We start from the raw sequence: 18,125 nt of genomic DNA on the forward strand, positions 1-18,125 counted from the left end.
CCAGGGCCAAGGCGAACAAAAGTGGGGAGAGGGGATAGCCCTGACCGGTGCCCCTCCCCAACGGGAAATCCCGGGACTTATGGTTATTAACTACCACTCGAGCCAACGTAGCAGAATAAAGAAGACGAATATAACAAATAAATTCGGACCAAACCCCAGCTTCTCCAACACTGCGAAAAGGTAAGACCACTCTACCCTATCAAAGGCCATAGTGGCGTCCAACGACAAGAGCACTGCCGGTTCGTGAACGCGGGACGCTCCCGCCACTACTCCATGAAGTCGACAGAGATTTAGGGCAGTATTCCGGCGCGGCATGAAGCCAGACTGATCCCGATGCACCAGCGTCGTAGTAACCTTCACCAATCGGGTAGCGAGCAACTTGGCCAGCACCTTAGGTTCCACATTCAAGAGGGAAATTGGTCCATAGGAGGGACACTCCAATCGAGGCTTACCCTCCTTATAAATTACAACAATATTCGCGATGCGCTGGTCATAAGGCAATATACCATTATCTCTACTCTCGACATACATATCTTTCAAAAATGGAGCCAGTCGGTCGGCGTGCAGTTTATACAATTCTATGGGGAGACCGTTCGGGCCCGCGGCCTTCCCGGAGTGAACCACCCTGATGGCCGCCGCCACCTCGTCGTTCGTGAGGGCGGAGTCCAGAAACTCCCTATGCTCAGCGGACAGGACGGGCATCGGAATATCCCGTATGACCTCTGCGTTATCTTCCACAGTATAGTCCCCGATCGATGTGTAAACCTCCTAATAATACCGGGCAAATTCGTCCACTATAATCTGTGTATCTGTCGTGGCACCTGAGCCCGCGATCTGCAGCTCCGGCACCAGACGAGACCCCCAGTCACCCTTCTCCAACCACGCTATCGGCCTTATCACCGTGTTCGTAAATTCTGCTCTGGGTGTGAGCATGCTGCACCTTCACCCTATCACGCGCCAGGTTCTTATATTCATCTCTGAGAAGCCCGAGGCGGTGCCCCGCCCCCGGGTCCCCATCAGAGGACACCTCCCTCTCCAAGGCCGACAACTCCACCTCAATCCTGTCTATCTCCGCCCTCCTCTTCTTCTTCTGCCAGGAAATTAGGGAGAGCGCCTCCCCCCTGACAACAGTTTTATAGGCCTCCCAGAGGACACATCCTGAATTGACCGTCCCTGCGTTCTCCTGGAAATAACTATCAGTGACACGCACCAGTTCCTTCTTAATAATAGGGTCTCCCAAGCGCCATGCGCCAATCGGGGCTACCCTGGCCACATCACCTAGTCCCATTTTTAGTTGTAGCCAGATCGGTGACTGATCGGACACTCCTCTTGCCAAATGACACACTTCCTGAATAAACACCGCCTGGGACGCCGGCACCAATACATGGTCAATCCTGGAGAAAGAGTGATGCGCCGCGGATACATGCGTGTATTCCGAGTCACCGGGTGTCGAAGTATCCACCCGTCAACCAAACCAGTTGCGGAGACAAAATCCGCCAGCCACCTACGGGAGGGCAACAACACATGGGAGGGATGCCTGTCAAGCTCACCATCCATCACAGCATTAAAGTCTCCTCCTAGTATCATATTTCCGATGGGCAATGTAAGAAACACCCTGCTCAGATCACGAAAGGTATCCACCTGCAGTGCGGGAGGGACATAAATAGAAAGAAATGTAACAGTCCTACCCTCCCAAAGTCCAGAGATGCCGACATAGCGGCCCCGGTTATCAGACCAAGTCGCCTGTATAGTAAGCGGAAAGGAGTTCTTCACCAGTATCCCTACCCCTAGATCCAGAAGTAAAACCTGCGTGAGCCACCAGTTTATAACCCCCTCAATGTAGTGCCATACAGCGCTTGCTCATAAGGTGGGTCTCCTGTAACAGAACCACATCTGGCGAGCGCCGTCTAATTAGTTGCCTCACCGTAGCACGCTTAATCTTATCCCCCAAGCCATTCACGTTCCAACTGAGGACGGATAAACCCAAGCCCAATCTAGCGGAAGCCATACTTATCTCTCAAAGATTCTGAAGCATTCCGCTGCAACCATAGCAGACACAGGCCACATACAACAAACAAACCAACAAACAAAAAACCCCAGGACCCAACCCCCCACCCTGCACCCCTGCATGCAACATATGCACATCCCCAACTAGCAGTGTGCCTGTCTCCCCAAGACTAACTACAATTATCTAAACGTAGAAAAATGGAGGAGGAACTTACAAAAGGCCGCCAGCCCCCACAATCCCAAACCCGATCACATTCCCCCCGCCAAAAATTGTTCAATTAGAGTTCAGATATAACAAAAATATCAAGGGGGGATAAAAACGCCCCAATTGAACCAGCACCGCCACCACCACCGTCAAGTCGGCACAAGTGCAGGATAAAAGTCACTGTTCCTCATTTTCCGCCTGGGCGCCTACCTCTGAATCCGGTCCCCGCACTCGGTCTAGCCAGTCCACTGCTGCCTCGGGATTGTCAAAAAAACAAGTTTTTCCTTCGTGTTCGATCCGGAGACGAGCCGGAACAAAATGGAGTACTTCATTTCCGAGGCCCGCAGCCGCCGTTTGATTGCCATGAAACTCTGCCGCTATTTCTGTACTGACTGGGTGAAATATGGGAAAATTAGTAAGGGAGCGTTCTCAAACGCCAGCAGTCCAAAGGACCGTGCTTTCTGCAGGATAGCGTCATGATCTCGGAAATTCAAAATCCGTGCTATCATGGGACGAGGAAGCGCCGCCGACTTTGGGCGGCCGCCAGGAACCCTGTGGGCCATTTCCACCGTGAAAAAGTTGCTTAGGCCCTTGGGCTTGAGATATTTGAGGATGAGATCCTCCACAAAGAGATCCGGGGCCAGGCCCTCCGACTTCTCCGGTATTCCAAGAATGCGAATGTTATTGCGCCTCGCTCATCCCTCATACCCTCGGAACCGCACCCATACCTACAGACCATGCACGTAACCTGGGCTTCATCCTGGACTCCTCTCTCTCGATGACCAGACAAGTCAACGCCGTCTCATCATCCTGCTTCAACATCCTACGAATGCTCAAAAAAATCTTCCGTTGGATCCCCACCGAAACAAGAAAGACGGTCACCCACGCACTGGTCACAAGCCGACTGGATTACGGAAACACCCTCTACGCCAGAACCACAGCCAAACTACAGAAAAAACTCCAACGCATCCAAAACGCCTCAGCCAGACTCATTCTGGACATCCCTCGGCAAGCTCACATTTCCGGCCACCTGAAAGACCTCCATTGGCTCCCTGTCAACAAGAGAATAACGTTCCGTCTCCTCACCCACGCACACAAAGCCCTCTACGACCTAGGACCCGAATGCCTCAACACGCGTCTATCCTTCTACACCCCCTTCCGACAACTACGATCGTCCAATCAAGCCCTCGCCGCAATTCCGCGCATCCACAGATCCACCATGGGGGAAAGATCCTTCTCCTACTTAGCGGCCAAAACCTGGAACTCTCTCCTCACCCACCTCCACCTTACACAGAACCACCTCTCCTTCTGAAAGTAACTAAAAACTTGGATATTCGACAAGTAAAAACACCTTCCTCCCCCAAGCGCCTTGAGACCCTCTGGGTGAGTAGTGCATTTTGGAACTTGAACTTGAACTTTTAATCAAATTGAGTCCTAGCCGCCCTGAGGTCTCTCACCTCCCGCTGCAACTCCGACACATCGTCAATGAGACTCGATGTTTTGGTCTCTAACGTCTTGACTTTCTCTATGGATTTAGTAAGATCCGCTATTATGAGACCCACCTCGATTGACACAGTGTCCAATTTAGTGTCCATCTTACCCAGGGAAGACTGGACCCCTGTAATCGCCGCCATTAAGTCCTTCATCGTTGGGTCCTCTCCGGTGGGATCACTCTCCTGACCTCCCGTCGGAGTACGCTTCTCATCGACCGGGGAACCCTTAGAAAAGTTGTACTTGTCCAGTTTGTTGGACTGAACCAGTCTGGTATTCCTAGATGTTTTCGGCGGTGGCTTTTCAGGATCCCCTCTTGCCGCCATTTTCACCTCCGATTCAGACACCACCTCTGCTGATCGAACAAGGCCCAGTCAATGTTGTCACCAACGTGCATCAAAACCAGTCGATCGCAGTGTGTTCCGTCCCAACATGGGGTCGCAGTAGAAGCAAAAAGTAGGGGGGACCCAAAGACACTTCAGATGTGACACCGCGTCCGTAGACCGGGCCCCGACCGAGCACTTCCGGTCCCACTCGCAGATGTTGTCGGACTCCAGAGCGGGCAGCGCCACACGCAGGGTCCCGGCATCGGCACCGATAGGCCAAAGAATTACAGACGACGTTATTATGTCGCTAAAGCACTCAAATTGCTCAGAATTTCACCTATTGGTTCAGTTGCTGGTCCCCCACACAAAGATAGGGATGGGACTCAGGAGTATGTGCTGGATGGCAAGTCAGGATATGGCGCCCGGCGGAGCCGATGCTCAAGCGGCCATCTTGGTCGCTGGCACGGCTCCTCCTCCTCGGATATTACACTTTTATAGGCTGCCCTTGCAAGGCGTACAGCGATACTAGTCCAAACTTTATAGCCTGACCCAAATCATGACGTGCTTGCTACATTCTTTTGAATACCAGCGTGAAGAGCGGTTAGTTTGTGCCTTATTCGCCTTGCATGGTCTAACAAACAAACCCATTGATAAATTGCACAGAAGCATGAGGAATCAGCAAGCACCAGCAGGAGTGTGTGATGAATGGACCTAGAACAGCAGGAGCATCTGCCGTCCGCTGGGAAAACACGAACATGGACTTCAAACAAAATAGTATCTCCAAACCTAAGGCTGAAAGAGACATCTTCAATCATGAGGAGCACAAATAAATGAATGCTTGCAGTGATTAATTTGTTTTAGGAAGAAAACCTGTGCCGGTGCTCATGCCATCGCTGTTGCTGCACACGTGCAAAGCTGGCGCTGCACCATTAGTGTAGTGCCCTATTTGCTAGTTCTCCAGCTGGGGGAGTAAATCATTAGGGGCCCCTTGTACAAAGCATTTTTGCAGTCGGAAACGCCCAACCACAAAAATGCTTTTACAAATGTACCAAATACAAATTGTGATTCAGTAACACGCTACCTACTTGCAATTAGTGTTTGCGATTTGGTATTTAAAAGGGGCGTGTTTACGGCATCTCTTCCAATTACTGAATCTGAATGGGCTGTATGAAAGTTTTGCTACCTAATTAAGGTAAAACCCATTTGCAAATAGATAGGGGTCCTTTGAAGAATGGAAAACAAATATTTTTAAGGGCAGGCGGCTGTCCCATGGACCCCACTGTCTACTCTTAAAAAATTAAACGAAAAAGCTTATTTTTTTTTCTTTTAAATGCATACCATTATCCTTTAAGGAAAACGGGCTGCATTAAAAAAAAATAAACAGACTGCTTTATTATTATTATTATTATTATTATTATATTTGGGTTTGTAAAGCGCACAGATACCCAGGGGTTTCCCGGCGCTGACAGAGGAACAAGAAGCAGGGAGACACAAGATGGAAGAAGATCAAGCAGAGAAAAGCCAGGTTTTCAGGCCTTTCCTGAATTTCAGGTAGCAAGTTTCAAAACGCAAAGAAATGGGGAGTGTGTCCCGGAGTGATGGCGCCAGATAGGAGAAGGAGCGACCGCCAACTCTGGTGCGTTTGAAACGGGGCACGGAGAAGGTGCCAAGAGAGGAGGATCTAAGGGTGCGCACTGGACAGTACGGTTGAACCAAAATGGAGAGATAGGAGGGGGAGTTGCCTGTTTTAATCCGGTGCATATAACAGAGGGCTTTGAATTTTGCTCTTGATTCAATGCGCAGCCAATGAAGGCTGCGCAGGGAAGCGCTGACAGAGGCAGTTCTAGGCAGATTACAGAGCAGACGAGCTGCCATATTTTGCACCACCTGTAATTTACGTGTTACCTCCTTGCTAGCCCCAAGGAGGAGCACGTTACCGTAGTCCAACCTGGAGGGTATTAAAGCCTGGACCACAGTTTTTTGGGTGTCTGGCGGAAGCATCCATGCTATTTTTCTTTTTGGGTTATTAAAACCCAATCATAGACATGGTGGTCTGCTGTCCGCAGCAGGCTGCCATCTCTGTGATGGTTGTGATTCCTAATGGGTCTCAAATTGTGACCTATCACTACTATGCATGAGGTAGGTCTATTTGAATCTCGCTAGCAATTGCTAATGAAACTCAAAAGAGTTGCTTTCATACATTAGGAATTCCGATTTCCAAATTGCGACTCATAGAGAATCGCAAATAGGAAATCAGTATTCCTGATTCTAGTACATCCTGACCTAAGTCTAGTTGTATTTTGCATTCTTCAAATGCGATAAGCAAAAAAGAACTGGGATGAAAAAAGAAATTTAAAAAAATCAGTCTGGACACAGTACTTACTTCTTACAAGAGGTAAATCAAGGTATACCTGGCATCACTCATAGATAAGGGGCTGCTCAGTGGGTTAGCTGATTTGCAGTTGGTTGCGGCAGCGCTCTTCACTACCGAAGCCTGAGCGCTGCAGAGCTTACAGAGTGACAAAAAAATAAACGTGAGCCCTATAGGAGGGGATCTTAAATGCACAGAAAGCTGACTCGAACCCATTGCAATACAAGATACAGCAGGATTTATTGAGGAAAAGAGGTCTACATACATCTGCAATAACTACAGTTCAACTACTAACTCTTAAACATATGTGATAAAAGGTATGATGGGAAGGGAAAAGAGCCCACGTTTCTTTCTGCAGCTCCAACGGTAATCACACACCACAAAGAGCGAGCAGCACCTGGGCTGAAGATGGACGCAACTCCGTTCCGAGAGGCGAGTAGGGACTTTGGCATCTGTGAATAGGGGGCTGTGCTGAGAGCCCTAGCCGTGTGCTAAAAGTTGTTGTGACGTGTAAGTAGTAGTTTAGTGTGTGTTTTGTAAGACGGTGTGATAGCGTTGCGGCTGTGCCCTCATGAAATGGCATGAGCGAGGTGGTAAATGAATCCTATATTCGGTTGGTACAAAAGAAACAACTCGCAGTGAGAAAGACTCAGAACATTTATAAAGAAATAACACAAGGATGTGATTGGTTACCGATCATATCTCCTTACATTCTTGTACGGCGGCTCGCAATGACGCTTCACAGGTGACCAGATCTGCAATCGCAGAGACCAGGTCTAGGCCGGGAAAATGACTCATCTGAATGATGCTGCCTCACTTGGGGCACATATGACTTGGCAAGCTTGTGGCAGGGTCAGAAATGACTTCTCTAAATAAATTTTGCGCAGGCATCCATTATGCACAGAGTGCTTGCCTTTTGAACACTTTTAGCTGGGACTTAAACATCAGTATGCCGTACATCGTGCCCTTAAATACCGAACAATGCTAATTAGTGCATGGACTTTTAAAATAAATTAATCTGCAAGGCGCGGATCATGCCCGGACAGCCAATCAATCAATCATACCACTTGTATAGCGCATTACTCACCCGGAAGGGTCTCAAGGCGCTTGGGGGAAAGGGTCCGCTACTGCTCAAACAGCCAGGTCTTGTAGCGCACTACTCACCCGGAAGGGTCTCAAGGCACTTGGGGGAAAGGGTCCGCTACTGCTCGAACAGCCAGGTCTTGAGTTGTTTACTGCCAGCCACTGCTGCCTGTAAAGCCCTGCAGCCTCTCTCAGAAACTAGTGCAGCAAACAGCATGCGAAGAAAAAAGATGCTGCACAACTTGTGACCCTCGGCAATCCGATACACTGCAGTTTAAGAGGCATGCTGCTCGTTCTCCCCTCTTCCACGGTGGTATGTTGCTAGGCCCAAGATCTGCTCTCTGTGCTCCTTCACGCAAGAGATCTTTTTTTCCACGCTGCTCGCTTTTTAAAAGCAAGAGCTGTAAATGGTGCCTCAGTGATGTATGAAGTGTATGCGCTTCGCAACGGAGTTTGCGCACTCAGGGTTATTACACTAAATGCACGCTCCCTACAGGGAACACTGGCCATTAGGAATTTATGACTATAAGCCCTTGCTAAGTTACAACATTCCAGTAAAACTTACTTTGGGGTAAGCAGGACATAAGATTGTTACAATGAAAATGGATCTAGTTTGTATTTATTGATGTTGTAGAAACGTTCATTTTGAGTGAAGTTCCTGGCATAAACTGTGCAGTGATAGGGTTCAGTTTAGTGTGTATTATTTGGTGCCGTTGCATATGTGCCTTACCATTAAAGCTCTTCCCACACACTGTGCAGTGATAAGGCCTCTTTCCTGTGTGTGCAATTTGATGCCGTACATGGCCTTTCTTTCTAAGAAAAGCGATTGGAAGACACGTTGCAGTGATAACGTTTCTCTCCAGTGTGTTTGGTGTTACAAGACTTGACTTTTGATTTAAGCTCGTCTCGCACACAGTGCAGTGAAAAGGCTTCTCTCATGTGTGTACACTTTGATGCCGTACAAGGGATCCCTGATAAGCAAAGCACTTGGAACACTTAATGCAGAGATAAGGCCTCTCTTCGGTGTGTGTTCTTTGATGCAGTACAAGGGTTGCCTTCTGAGAAAAGGTTTTTGAACACACAGTACAGTGATGAGGCCTCTATCTTGTGTGTACGATTTGATGCTGTACAAGGGTCGCCTTACGAGAAAAGCACTTTGAACACTCAGTGCAGTGATAAAGCTTCTCTCCTGTGTGTGTTCTTTGATGCCGTACAAGGGAGTTCCTGTCAGCAAAGCGCTTGGAACACAGAGTGCAGTGAAAAGGCCGCTCTCCTGTGTGTGTTCTTTGATGCAGTACAAGGATTTTCTTATGAGCAAAGCGCTTGGAACACACTGTGCAGTGAAAAGGCCGCTCTCCCGTGTGTGTTCTTTGATGCAGTACAAGGGATCTCTTATCAGTAAAGCGCTTGGAACACACAGTGCAATGATAAGGTTTCTCCCCTGTGTGTTTTCTTTGGTGCTTTAGTAGGTGCACCTTTTGATTGAAGCTCTTCTCACACACAATGCAGTGAAAAGGCTTTTCTCCTGTGTGTGTTCTTTGGTGCTGTAGTAGATTTGCCTTTTGATTGAAGCTCTTTGCACATACAGTACAGTGATAAGGCCTCTCTCCTGTGTGTACACTTTGATGCCGTACAAGGCTATTCTTATGAGCAAAGCGCTTGGAACACTCGGTGCAGTGATACGGCTTCTCTCCAGTGTGTGTTCTTTGATGCTGTAAAAAAGTTGCCTTTTGACTGAAACACTTTTTACACGTTTCGCAGGGATATGGCCTGAGGCTGGTATGTCTTTTTTTGTGCCTCACAAGAAGTCTCATATTGATAAATTCTTTGTCACACACATTACAAGCAAAGCGTCTCTCCTTCATGTGCATTCTGCGCCGTTTCCTTAAGTAGATGTTTTGAGTAAAATTCATCTTGCCTCCGGAACCTTTATGGCTTTCTTTCCCATTCATATTTTCTAGATGTGATTGTTGTTCTGCAAAATAGAAAAAACATTTAAAATTACATGAAGAAATTATTTCTTGAAAAAGCTGCTTTGATATAATATGGAGAAGTGAACAGTTACAATTCAGGGGAAAAAATGGATGTTCTAGGAAAAAGTCACACTTCCCTTTGAGACACAAATGGTGGCTAGTCCTCCTACACAAAGTGCGTTGACCTGGTCCTGCAGCAGGAGCATGCTGGGAAATCAAGTGATTCCCAAGAACCACTGTTCGACATGGGGTTTCTGGTTGGCTAGGGTAGGCACCTAAGCCAGGCAGAATCCACCAGTCTAGTCAGGGTAAGCCAGATACACACCTGAGATAACCTGCGCTCACCCTCTGGTAGCTTGGCGCAGAGCAGTCAGGCTAGTTTAAAGATGCAATGTGCAGAGCATTTGTGCAACACACTAGTGCAGCAACACAGTGAGTAAACCACAAAAGGGAATCCACGCAGGATTAAGTAAAAATAGATTCTATATTACACACTTACTTTTATCTTCGCGTTGCAAGTCGTCACAAAATGATTCGCTTTACCACAGTCTATGCATATCTGTCCAATGGCGGGACATTTACCTTTGTGTGGAAATTACAGTCCGTATCTGTAACACGTTTTGTTTTTCTGTGGAGACTGGACCTTGTTTCCCTCGGCCTTGTACCTTGGCTTACTTTTCGTGCTCATGACAGATGCACTTTGGGCACCTACAGCCTCCATGTCAGTCACTTGGCGATAAGTACGCTTGTCAGCGCAAGCAGCCATGAGGACTTGATACAAGCTCAGTTTCCCTCAGCATTCGTCGTTGAAATGCTTCCGACAGACATCCATTGATCACTCTGAGGAGGGCAGCCTCCTAATCATAAATTAATTGAATTTACAGTGCTTTACCAAATATCCAGTCTTTCAACAAACTCATCAATGGTCTTACCTGGTCTCTGGATGAAGCTATATCTTTTACATTTCACATTTGGCACTCGTTTAAACTTGACATTAAAGGCCTTTTCGATTTGATCATGTCTTTTCACCTTCTTGTAAATTCTTTTTCATGGTTTCTTTCACTCCTTTATTGGCCATGTTTCTCAAGATACTTTATACTCTTTTTCATCTATTGCATCTATGAAATCTTCAAAAGTCTCTATCCATCCATCTATCGCCAATATTCTGTTTTTTTGCAATATCAAACGCAGTTGGCGTTTTAAGAATGCAGCAGCCGTGTATACATTAGAGGACAGTAGTGGTCTCGCAGGCACTCCCTGTGGAACTTCATCAGACAGAGCTTCTCTAGTGCCTCGCGATGTGCTGGCTTTGAGGTTAGCCTTAATGACTTTTGGAGCTTGGATCTCGTCCTGGCTCTCCATCGGAGCTCTGTATGTTATGTTGCTATCTATGGAGTTGTTCTGGGCCCCTTATGCAGCAGCTTTGGTGGTGGGCCGCTTCGTCTGGGGAAACTCGGCAAACCCAACCCGACCCTCTTTCTGGGACTCTTCTCCGGCATGTTGTGAGACAATGATTTGGTGATGATTTAGAGAAGGAGATAAATCTTTGTACACTACAAGTACATGAAAGCAGATAACACTGGTCGATTTTGTGCTTAAATGTTTCTTCAAAAACATCTGGTTAATCTCTGCTTCACAGCATGTGAATTTCAGTGTAATGTGAACTGAACTATTTCTGTGTGCTTTCCTTGTCCACCTTTAGTTTTCTTACTCCACATAGCGTAATCGTATTAATTTGCGTAATGGCGTCATATATTCTATTAGAAGCTGTTTCGTTCAGTTCCTGTCCAGCGACATGTGGACTTTCAGTGTCGCTGTCTTTATCTTTAAGCATTTTATTCAGGCTGGCACTGCGCTGAGACTCCACCAGTGCCAGCATCGATTCTGCACTTCAACTGAGGCACATGTGGCACGCACGAGCAGTGTGCTGGACCACGGCAAACTCTCTGGAAGAGCGCTTTCAGTGTACGGACTTCATATCCCCGATCTTGTCACCAGTTATAGCTTCCTGCGAGACCAGGTACTCACCAATAACCAAGCCACACGTGGAGAGTAGTTGAACACATCTTGATTACACTACGTGACTTCTGACCATAATCAGATACTGTTTGAATTTAAAACTGTGGATAGTAAACAAGCGCCCCAACAGTTTACATTCCCTAGATATTTATTAACAGATTCTGAATTTATTCTTGGCATTAAAAGGCATTCATAATATTGAATATTAATTCAACAACTGTTAATTTTGTATGGGATGCATGTAAATGCAACATTAGTGGCTATGTACAACAATATATTTTAAGGGACAACGCTGAAAAACGTGGTGTAGAAAAACTGAATACAACTAATATTTTATTTGTTGAACAACAATTGGCTGATGCCATAACACAGGGCAAAACTAATATTGAAGAGTTAGGATTAGGATTAGTGTCATTGAGGGCGGCACTAAAGAGAACCCTCAGGGAGAAATACAGCTCAAAAATACACAAATACAAGTTGGCACAGTACGAAGGGGGAGACAGAATTGGCAACATTTTGGCTTCCAAGGTAGCCGATAAAAAAGCCAAAACTACTACAAAAGTAATAAAAGGGCTAGACTCTAAGGAATACAGAAAATCGGAGCAGATTCTAGACCAATTCGCTAAATATTACTGCCACCTATATACTCCAGAAAACTCACCTACTTCAGAAGAAATTAGACTATATTTAGAGAAGTACCTACCCGGGAGATTAGATGTGGAAGCAATCAGACAACTTGGCTCCAAGATTACAATCGAGGAACTTGAGATAGCTATACAAGCATTGCCTTCAGGTAAGGCTGCGGGAGAAGATTGTTTGCCGATAGAGATTTATAGGATTTGTGAAAAGGAATTACTTCCTCTCTTCCAGCTGGTGATAGACTCTATGGGGCAAACAGGAAGTGCTCCTATATCATGGCGTACTGCTAAAAAGAACAAACCGCCGGAGGAACAGGGGTCATATAGGCCAATCTCATTAATTAATACTGATGCGAAAGTGTTTGCAAAAGTCTTGGCAAATCGCCTCGCTCCTATTATGCCAGATTTGGTCAACTGCCAACAACATGGGTTTGTGGTGGGGAGAGACACCACTACCCATATTAATACTGCTGTTACTGCCTTCGACGTGGCTGCAGCTACTCTCACCCCACTCGGAATGGTTATGTTAGATGCGGAGAAAGCATTCGACCGAGTGGGGTGGGAGTATTTATGGGCAACGCTGAGTGCATTTGGTATACAGGGGCAATATCTCGGATGGCTCCGATCTTTATATGAATCACCAACGGCAATAGTTAGCTATGTAGGAGCCAACTCGGCTAATTTTTCAATCAAAAGGGGGACTAGGCAGGGGTGTCCTTTATCACCCCTGCTTTTAGCTTTAGCTTTGGCGCCATTCTTAAATGCATTAATAGCTCAAGATAATATAATCCCAGCAGAACATGGAGGCAAGAGTTTGAAAATTACAGCTTTAGCTGATGATATAGCTATATTTACCACCGACTTAGTCCTGGCCATTCCTACGATAATTGAGGAAGCTAGCAAATTTGGGGGCATATCGGGGTACAAGTTAAATGTGAGTAAAACTCAAGCAATCGCCAACTATAAACCTACGCAACCGATACTAGGGCTTTGTCCAAATGCTATTTATCTAGGAGTTAAGCTTACTGCCGATATGGAGAAAATCATAGCACTGAATTACGACCCTCTACTCAATGAGATAACTGCCACTCTTACAAATTGGCATAAGATACCACTTAGCTTGGTAGGACTTATAATTCTAATTAAAATGAAGATTGTACAGAAGCTATTGTATCTATTTAGGTCTATCCCTATGCAACTGAATAATCTATATATTAATGTATGTATTTTAATTTGTATAGCGCATAGGTCACCCTTAGGTCTCATAGCGCTGTGACAGATTACCCTATTTGTGAAAGAACTTTTTAGATAGAGATAATTAAAATAACCAAGTTTTCAAATTTCTTCTGAATGATTTGTGATTATTGTTGCTTCTTAAAGTAAGAGGGAGAGAGTTCCAGTTAACCGGGCCGATTTTTGAGAAACTTCTGTCACCATTTCTAACCGTACGCACTTTCGGGATCTTTAGGAGGCGTTTGTTACAGGATCTCAAGGTTCTTGTGGGGCAGTATTGTGTAAGTTTTTCCATCAAGTACTTTGGTCCTTGGCCCTGTAAGGATTTGTGCACAAGACAGCAAACTTTAAATTTTATACGCTGTCTAACTGGCAGCCAGTGGAGTTTTTTCAGGCAAGGAAGAGAGGGGGTACGGGGAGGTAGATCCAGGATCATCCTGGCTGCCGTATTTTGCAGGGTCTGGAGTTTTGTCAGGCATCCTTCGTTAATATCTGCCAGTAGTGAATTGCCATAATCTATGCGGCTGATTATGAGCCCCTGGACTAGCGGTTTGCGCGAAGCGAGGGGTATCCATTTGAATACCTTTTTCAGGCTGCGCATTAGGCCTATACTGGTTTGCACGGTTTTATTGACATGGGGGATCATTGACAGGTTGTCATCAAGAGTTATACCCAAGTTTCTTACTACACTCTTAGGTTTTGGACAAGGCCCTAAAGTAGTTGGCCACCATTCCTCTGTCCATGTCTTCTTAGCTGAGCCGAATAAAATAATTTCAGTCTTACCCTCATTCAACATGAGGTAGTTATTTGACATCCATTTTTTCACCGATATCATGCACTGCTGGAACCTGTGTCTTGTGTCGGTGATATCTGGGCCCATGGTGACTAGGATTTGGGTGTCATCGGCATAAGATACCGTATCAAATCCATAGTCCGTAATTATTTTGGCAAGGGGCGACAGATATATATTGAATAGCGTTGGGCTTAATATAGATCCCTGAGGGACACCTTTGTCATTGTTAGTTAATCCAGATGAAAAGGGTCCAATTTTAACTCTGGATTTCCTCCCCGAAAGATAGCTTTGAATCCATCTAAGGGCCGTGCCCTCGACACCAATCCCACGCAGTCGTTCCAGTAGGATGCTGTGTGAGATGGTGTCGAAGGCCGCCGACAAGTCCAGTAAAATCAGAATTGCTGATTTCTTGGATTCATGTGCAGAGCGGATGTTGTCAACTACCTCCAAGACGGCAGTCTCCGTACTATGACGGGCTCTGAACCCAGACTGTGATGGATCCAGCAATTTGTGCTTTTCCAGATGGTTAGTCAGCTGTTTATTTACACTAGACTCCAATAGTTTGACGAACAAAGGTAAGAGGGATATAGGGCGGTAATTGATTGGTAATTTTGTGTCTGCGTTGCTTTTCTTCAGTATGGGTCTAACGGTAGCTTCCTTCCAGAGTTCCGGAAATATTGCTTGGGACAGTGAAATATTGAAGATGGTACACAATTGGGGTACTAAAGCCGAGGTTATTTTGGTTAGGATTTGGGCTGAAGCATCACTGGGAGATCCAGATTTGGCTTTCTTCATTGTGTTTCCGATCTCTGCCTCCGATATTTTATTGAATTTACTTAGAGTAAAGTGAAGTGGTGGAGGCTCAGAATTTTTAAGACTATCGTTGTTTACAGGGTTTGGAACCAGATTAAGTTTTGGAAAAGAATCGTGGATGATGTTAATTTTGTCACAGAAATATGATGAAAGAGTATCTACCCATTCCTGGGACTCCACTGCGGGGGGCTGGCATGCCGCGGGGTTTGTAAAATCTTTTACTATATTATATAGTTCCTTATGGGAATTACCAGCTTGAGTGATCTTTAGGCCTAGGTAGGTCTTTTTCGCTGTAGTTATCTGGCTCATTTATTCTTTGTGAAGGGTCTTGTATAAGATTCTGTCTTCTATTCTTTTTGTTTTCCGCCACTTACGTTCAGCGACTCTTGAAGCCAGCTTGGCCGGTTTTAGCTCTGTGGTGAACCAGGGGGATCTTTTATTTGGAAACTTCCTAGCTTGCTTGGGTGCTATAGTATCCAAGGAGGCCATTATGGCTGAGTCGAGGCCAATTACTACTTGATTCAGGTCTGAATCGGGATTGATGGTAGGGGGTGTAAAGGAAAGCATAAAGGAGTCTACATTTATTTTGTTCCAAGCACGTGTCATTTTTATCTCCTTCTGCTGGGCCAATTTAGGGGAGGTTAGGTTGATATTAAATTTAATGATTGAATGGTCGGACCATAGAACTGGGAAGAGTTCTGTGATGTGGACTTTGTTAGAGTTTGTACACACTAAGTCGAGAGTGTGGCCCGCCACATGGGTAGCCTCTGTTTCTAATAATTGTAAGTCCAGAGTCTGTAAACAGTTGATTAATTCAATTGTGTTGGGATCCTGTCGAAGCTCTGCATGGTAATTAAAATCACCCAGTAGAAGAAAGTTCTTGCTTGCTAATACGTGAGGAGCTAATACTTCCAGCAGATGTGCGGGGAAGTTAGTCTTGCTTTCTGGTGGTCTGTAGACAAGGGATCCTTTCCAAGTTTCTTTATCACTTAAAGCCAGGGAGAAAGATAGAATTTCTCCCCAACTGGCCAGGTTGGAATCAATTAATCTGACTTGTATATGGGGTTTGTATACAATGGCTGTTCCCCCCCCTCGCTTTGAAACTCTGTCCAATCTTAAGATGTTATACCCTGCAGGTAAGGCCACGGCTATATCAGGTGTGGAAGTTTCCTGCAGCCAGGTCTCCGTTATAAAAAAGAGATCAGGCGCGATCTGATCTAGTATATCCCATATTTCCAGGGCGTGCATTGGAAGCGAGCGGGCGTTAGAGTATAAGCATGACACACTTGGGGGCTTTGGGTGAGGTGCTGTGGAAATAGTTTTATTACCACTTCCCATAGACGATAAATCTAAGGCAAGTAGGTCATTTCTCGAATATTTTATGATGGGCATATTCCTCTGGAGATGGACACGCAAGGGGTATGGCGGGTGGCGCTGGTCTGGCGCGGACGGGCAGGACTTGACTCAGGCGCGACTCCGGCGCGCCGGTGCGCGGGTCCGCTGTGCACACTCTCTTTTATGTGGAGAGTGGGCGGGACAACATGGGGCGTGTAGCGCTGTGGGTAGGACAGCAAACCCGGAAAGACGATAGAATGGGCTGAAGTAAGTTACTCTAGTTATAAGCGATACTATGCAATTATAAATGAGTTACACACTAGCAATTTAAAACAGGGAGTGTCAGTGTCTCCTGTGAGATTTTCGAAGAGGTCACAAAATGTTCTATCTTTCGCTAAAAACACAATGATAAAATAGCAATCAATACGCAGATAACTCTAAGTAAGCAGAGCGTTAGCTTTCTGTTTCTGTTCAGCAAACGCTGTAATCTATCTTTCACTTGTCCACTCGGTGCACTCTCATTTATGTGGAGAGTGGGCGGGACAACAGGGGGCATGTAGCGCTGTGGGTAGGACAGCAAACCCGGAAAGAGCATCAAGACGATAGAATGGGCTGAAGTAAGTTACTCTAGTTATAAGCGATACTATGCAATTATAAATGAGTTACACGCTAGCAATTTAAAACAGGGAGTGTCAGTGTCTCCTGTGAGATTTTCGAAGAGGTCACAACATTTTCTATCTTTTGCTAAAAACACAATGATAAAATAGCAATCAATACGCAGATAACTCTAAGTAAGCAGAGCGTTAGCTTTCTGTTCTGTTTCTGTTCAGCAAACGCTGTAATCTATCTTTCCAATTAAGAGAATAGAGAGCATATGTAGTAGCTATATTTTGTGGTTCTGGAATTCCGGACCCTGCTGTGATATGGTACCGAGGTCCAACACTCGTGTCACAAAATATCGTCGTACCATGACGAATTTGGTATCGACAGACCGATAATGATTAGGACATTATCCCTGTGCATTTGCGTCGTGATTAAGCTATGCCAACACCCTCAAATCGTGGTTTCCGCTCTGAACCCTCGGACTCCATTTTGTGAACGGCATCCATCTTATGACTTGCCCTCATATAAGTCAATTGATTAAGGCCGAGCTTGATCTAAAAGGACAAGTCCACCTTAGCGGACTTCCCCATGACCTGGCCGAACTGACTCTACTGCCTCCAGCCAAACCTGTTTGGGCAGCTCCTCGCCCAGTGGCCGAGTAAGATACCATCAAAGCACAACATGCCATAAAACCATTCACCACATACAGACCATGTTTTCTACACACATACACCTGTCCATGTTTCTTGTTTATGGCCAGTTTTATGACAAGGAGGTGCCCTGTTTTATTGAGGTTTCATCGATATCTGATTGTAATTCCGGGCTGGGCTGGGTCATCTATCACAAACTGGACATCTAAAATATGGGTTGGCCGTCATGACTTCGCTCTTTGCTTTATTGTGTAAATATGTCTATGACCATATTGTAAACTAAAGAATTCTTGCCTGAAGTGCAATATTTTGTATAAAAGGAGAAGGCTAGTTCTGTAAAAACGAACAGTCTCCTGAGAACTTACGGCCCGTGCTGTCGTACTTCTAGGACACATGTTACTTGGTTGCAGCCAATAAAACTCGATCTCTGACTTCAACTAGAAGACTCTTGGTTTCTGTGGTCCGGAACAGGGAGAACTCAGAGGTCTTCGGGTGTTATCCCCTGGCACCTCAATTTGGGGCTATAAAAAAGCCCGTAGATCAATGGCCACATTGAAACTCTCAATAGAAAAGGGAGGATTACAT

At 45.8% G+C, this 18,125-nt stretch overlaps 1 protein-coding gene across 1 annotated transcript in view; it reads right to left on the reverse strand.

The window, feature by feature from the left end:
* Positions 1 to 8,057: 8,057 nt before the first annotated feature.
* Positions 8,058 to 18,125, reverse strand: part of LOC147659628 (uncharacterized) — an 81,471-nt gene continuing 71,403 nt past the window's right edge. Inside the window, exon 3 of the mRNA XM_086951592.1 lies at positions 8,058 to 9,458. Within this exon, the coding sequence (XP_086807718.1) occupies positions 8,584 to 9,458 (875 nt within the window). The 3' untranslated portion in view covers positions 8,058 to 8,583. The remainder of the gene's footprint in view (positions 9,459 to 18,125) is intronic.

This window comes from Lissotriton vulgaris, unplaced genomic scaffold, assembly GCF_964263255.1.
Source record: "Lissotriton vulgaris unplaced genomic scaffold, aLisVul1.2 SCAFFOLD_557, whole genome shotgun sequence".
NCBI classification, from domain to species: domain Eukaryota; kingdom Metazoa; phylum Chordata; class Amphibia; order Caudata; family Salamandridae; genus Lissotriton; species Lissotriton vulgaris.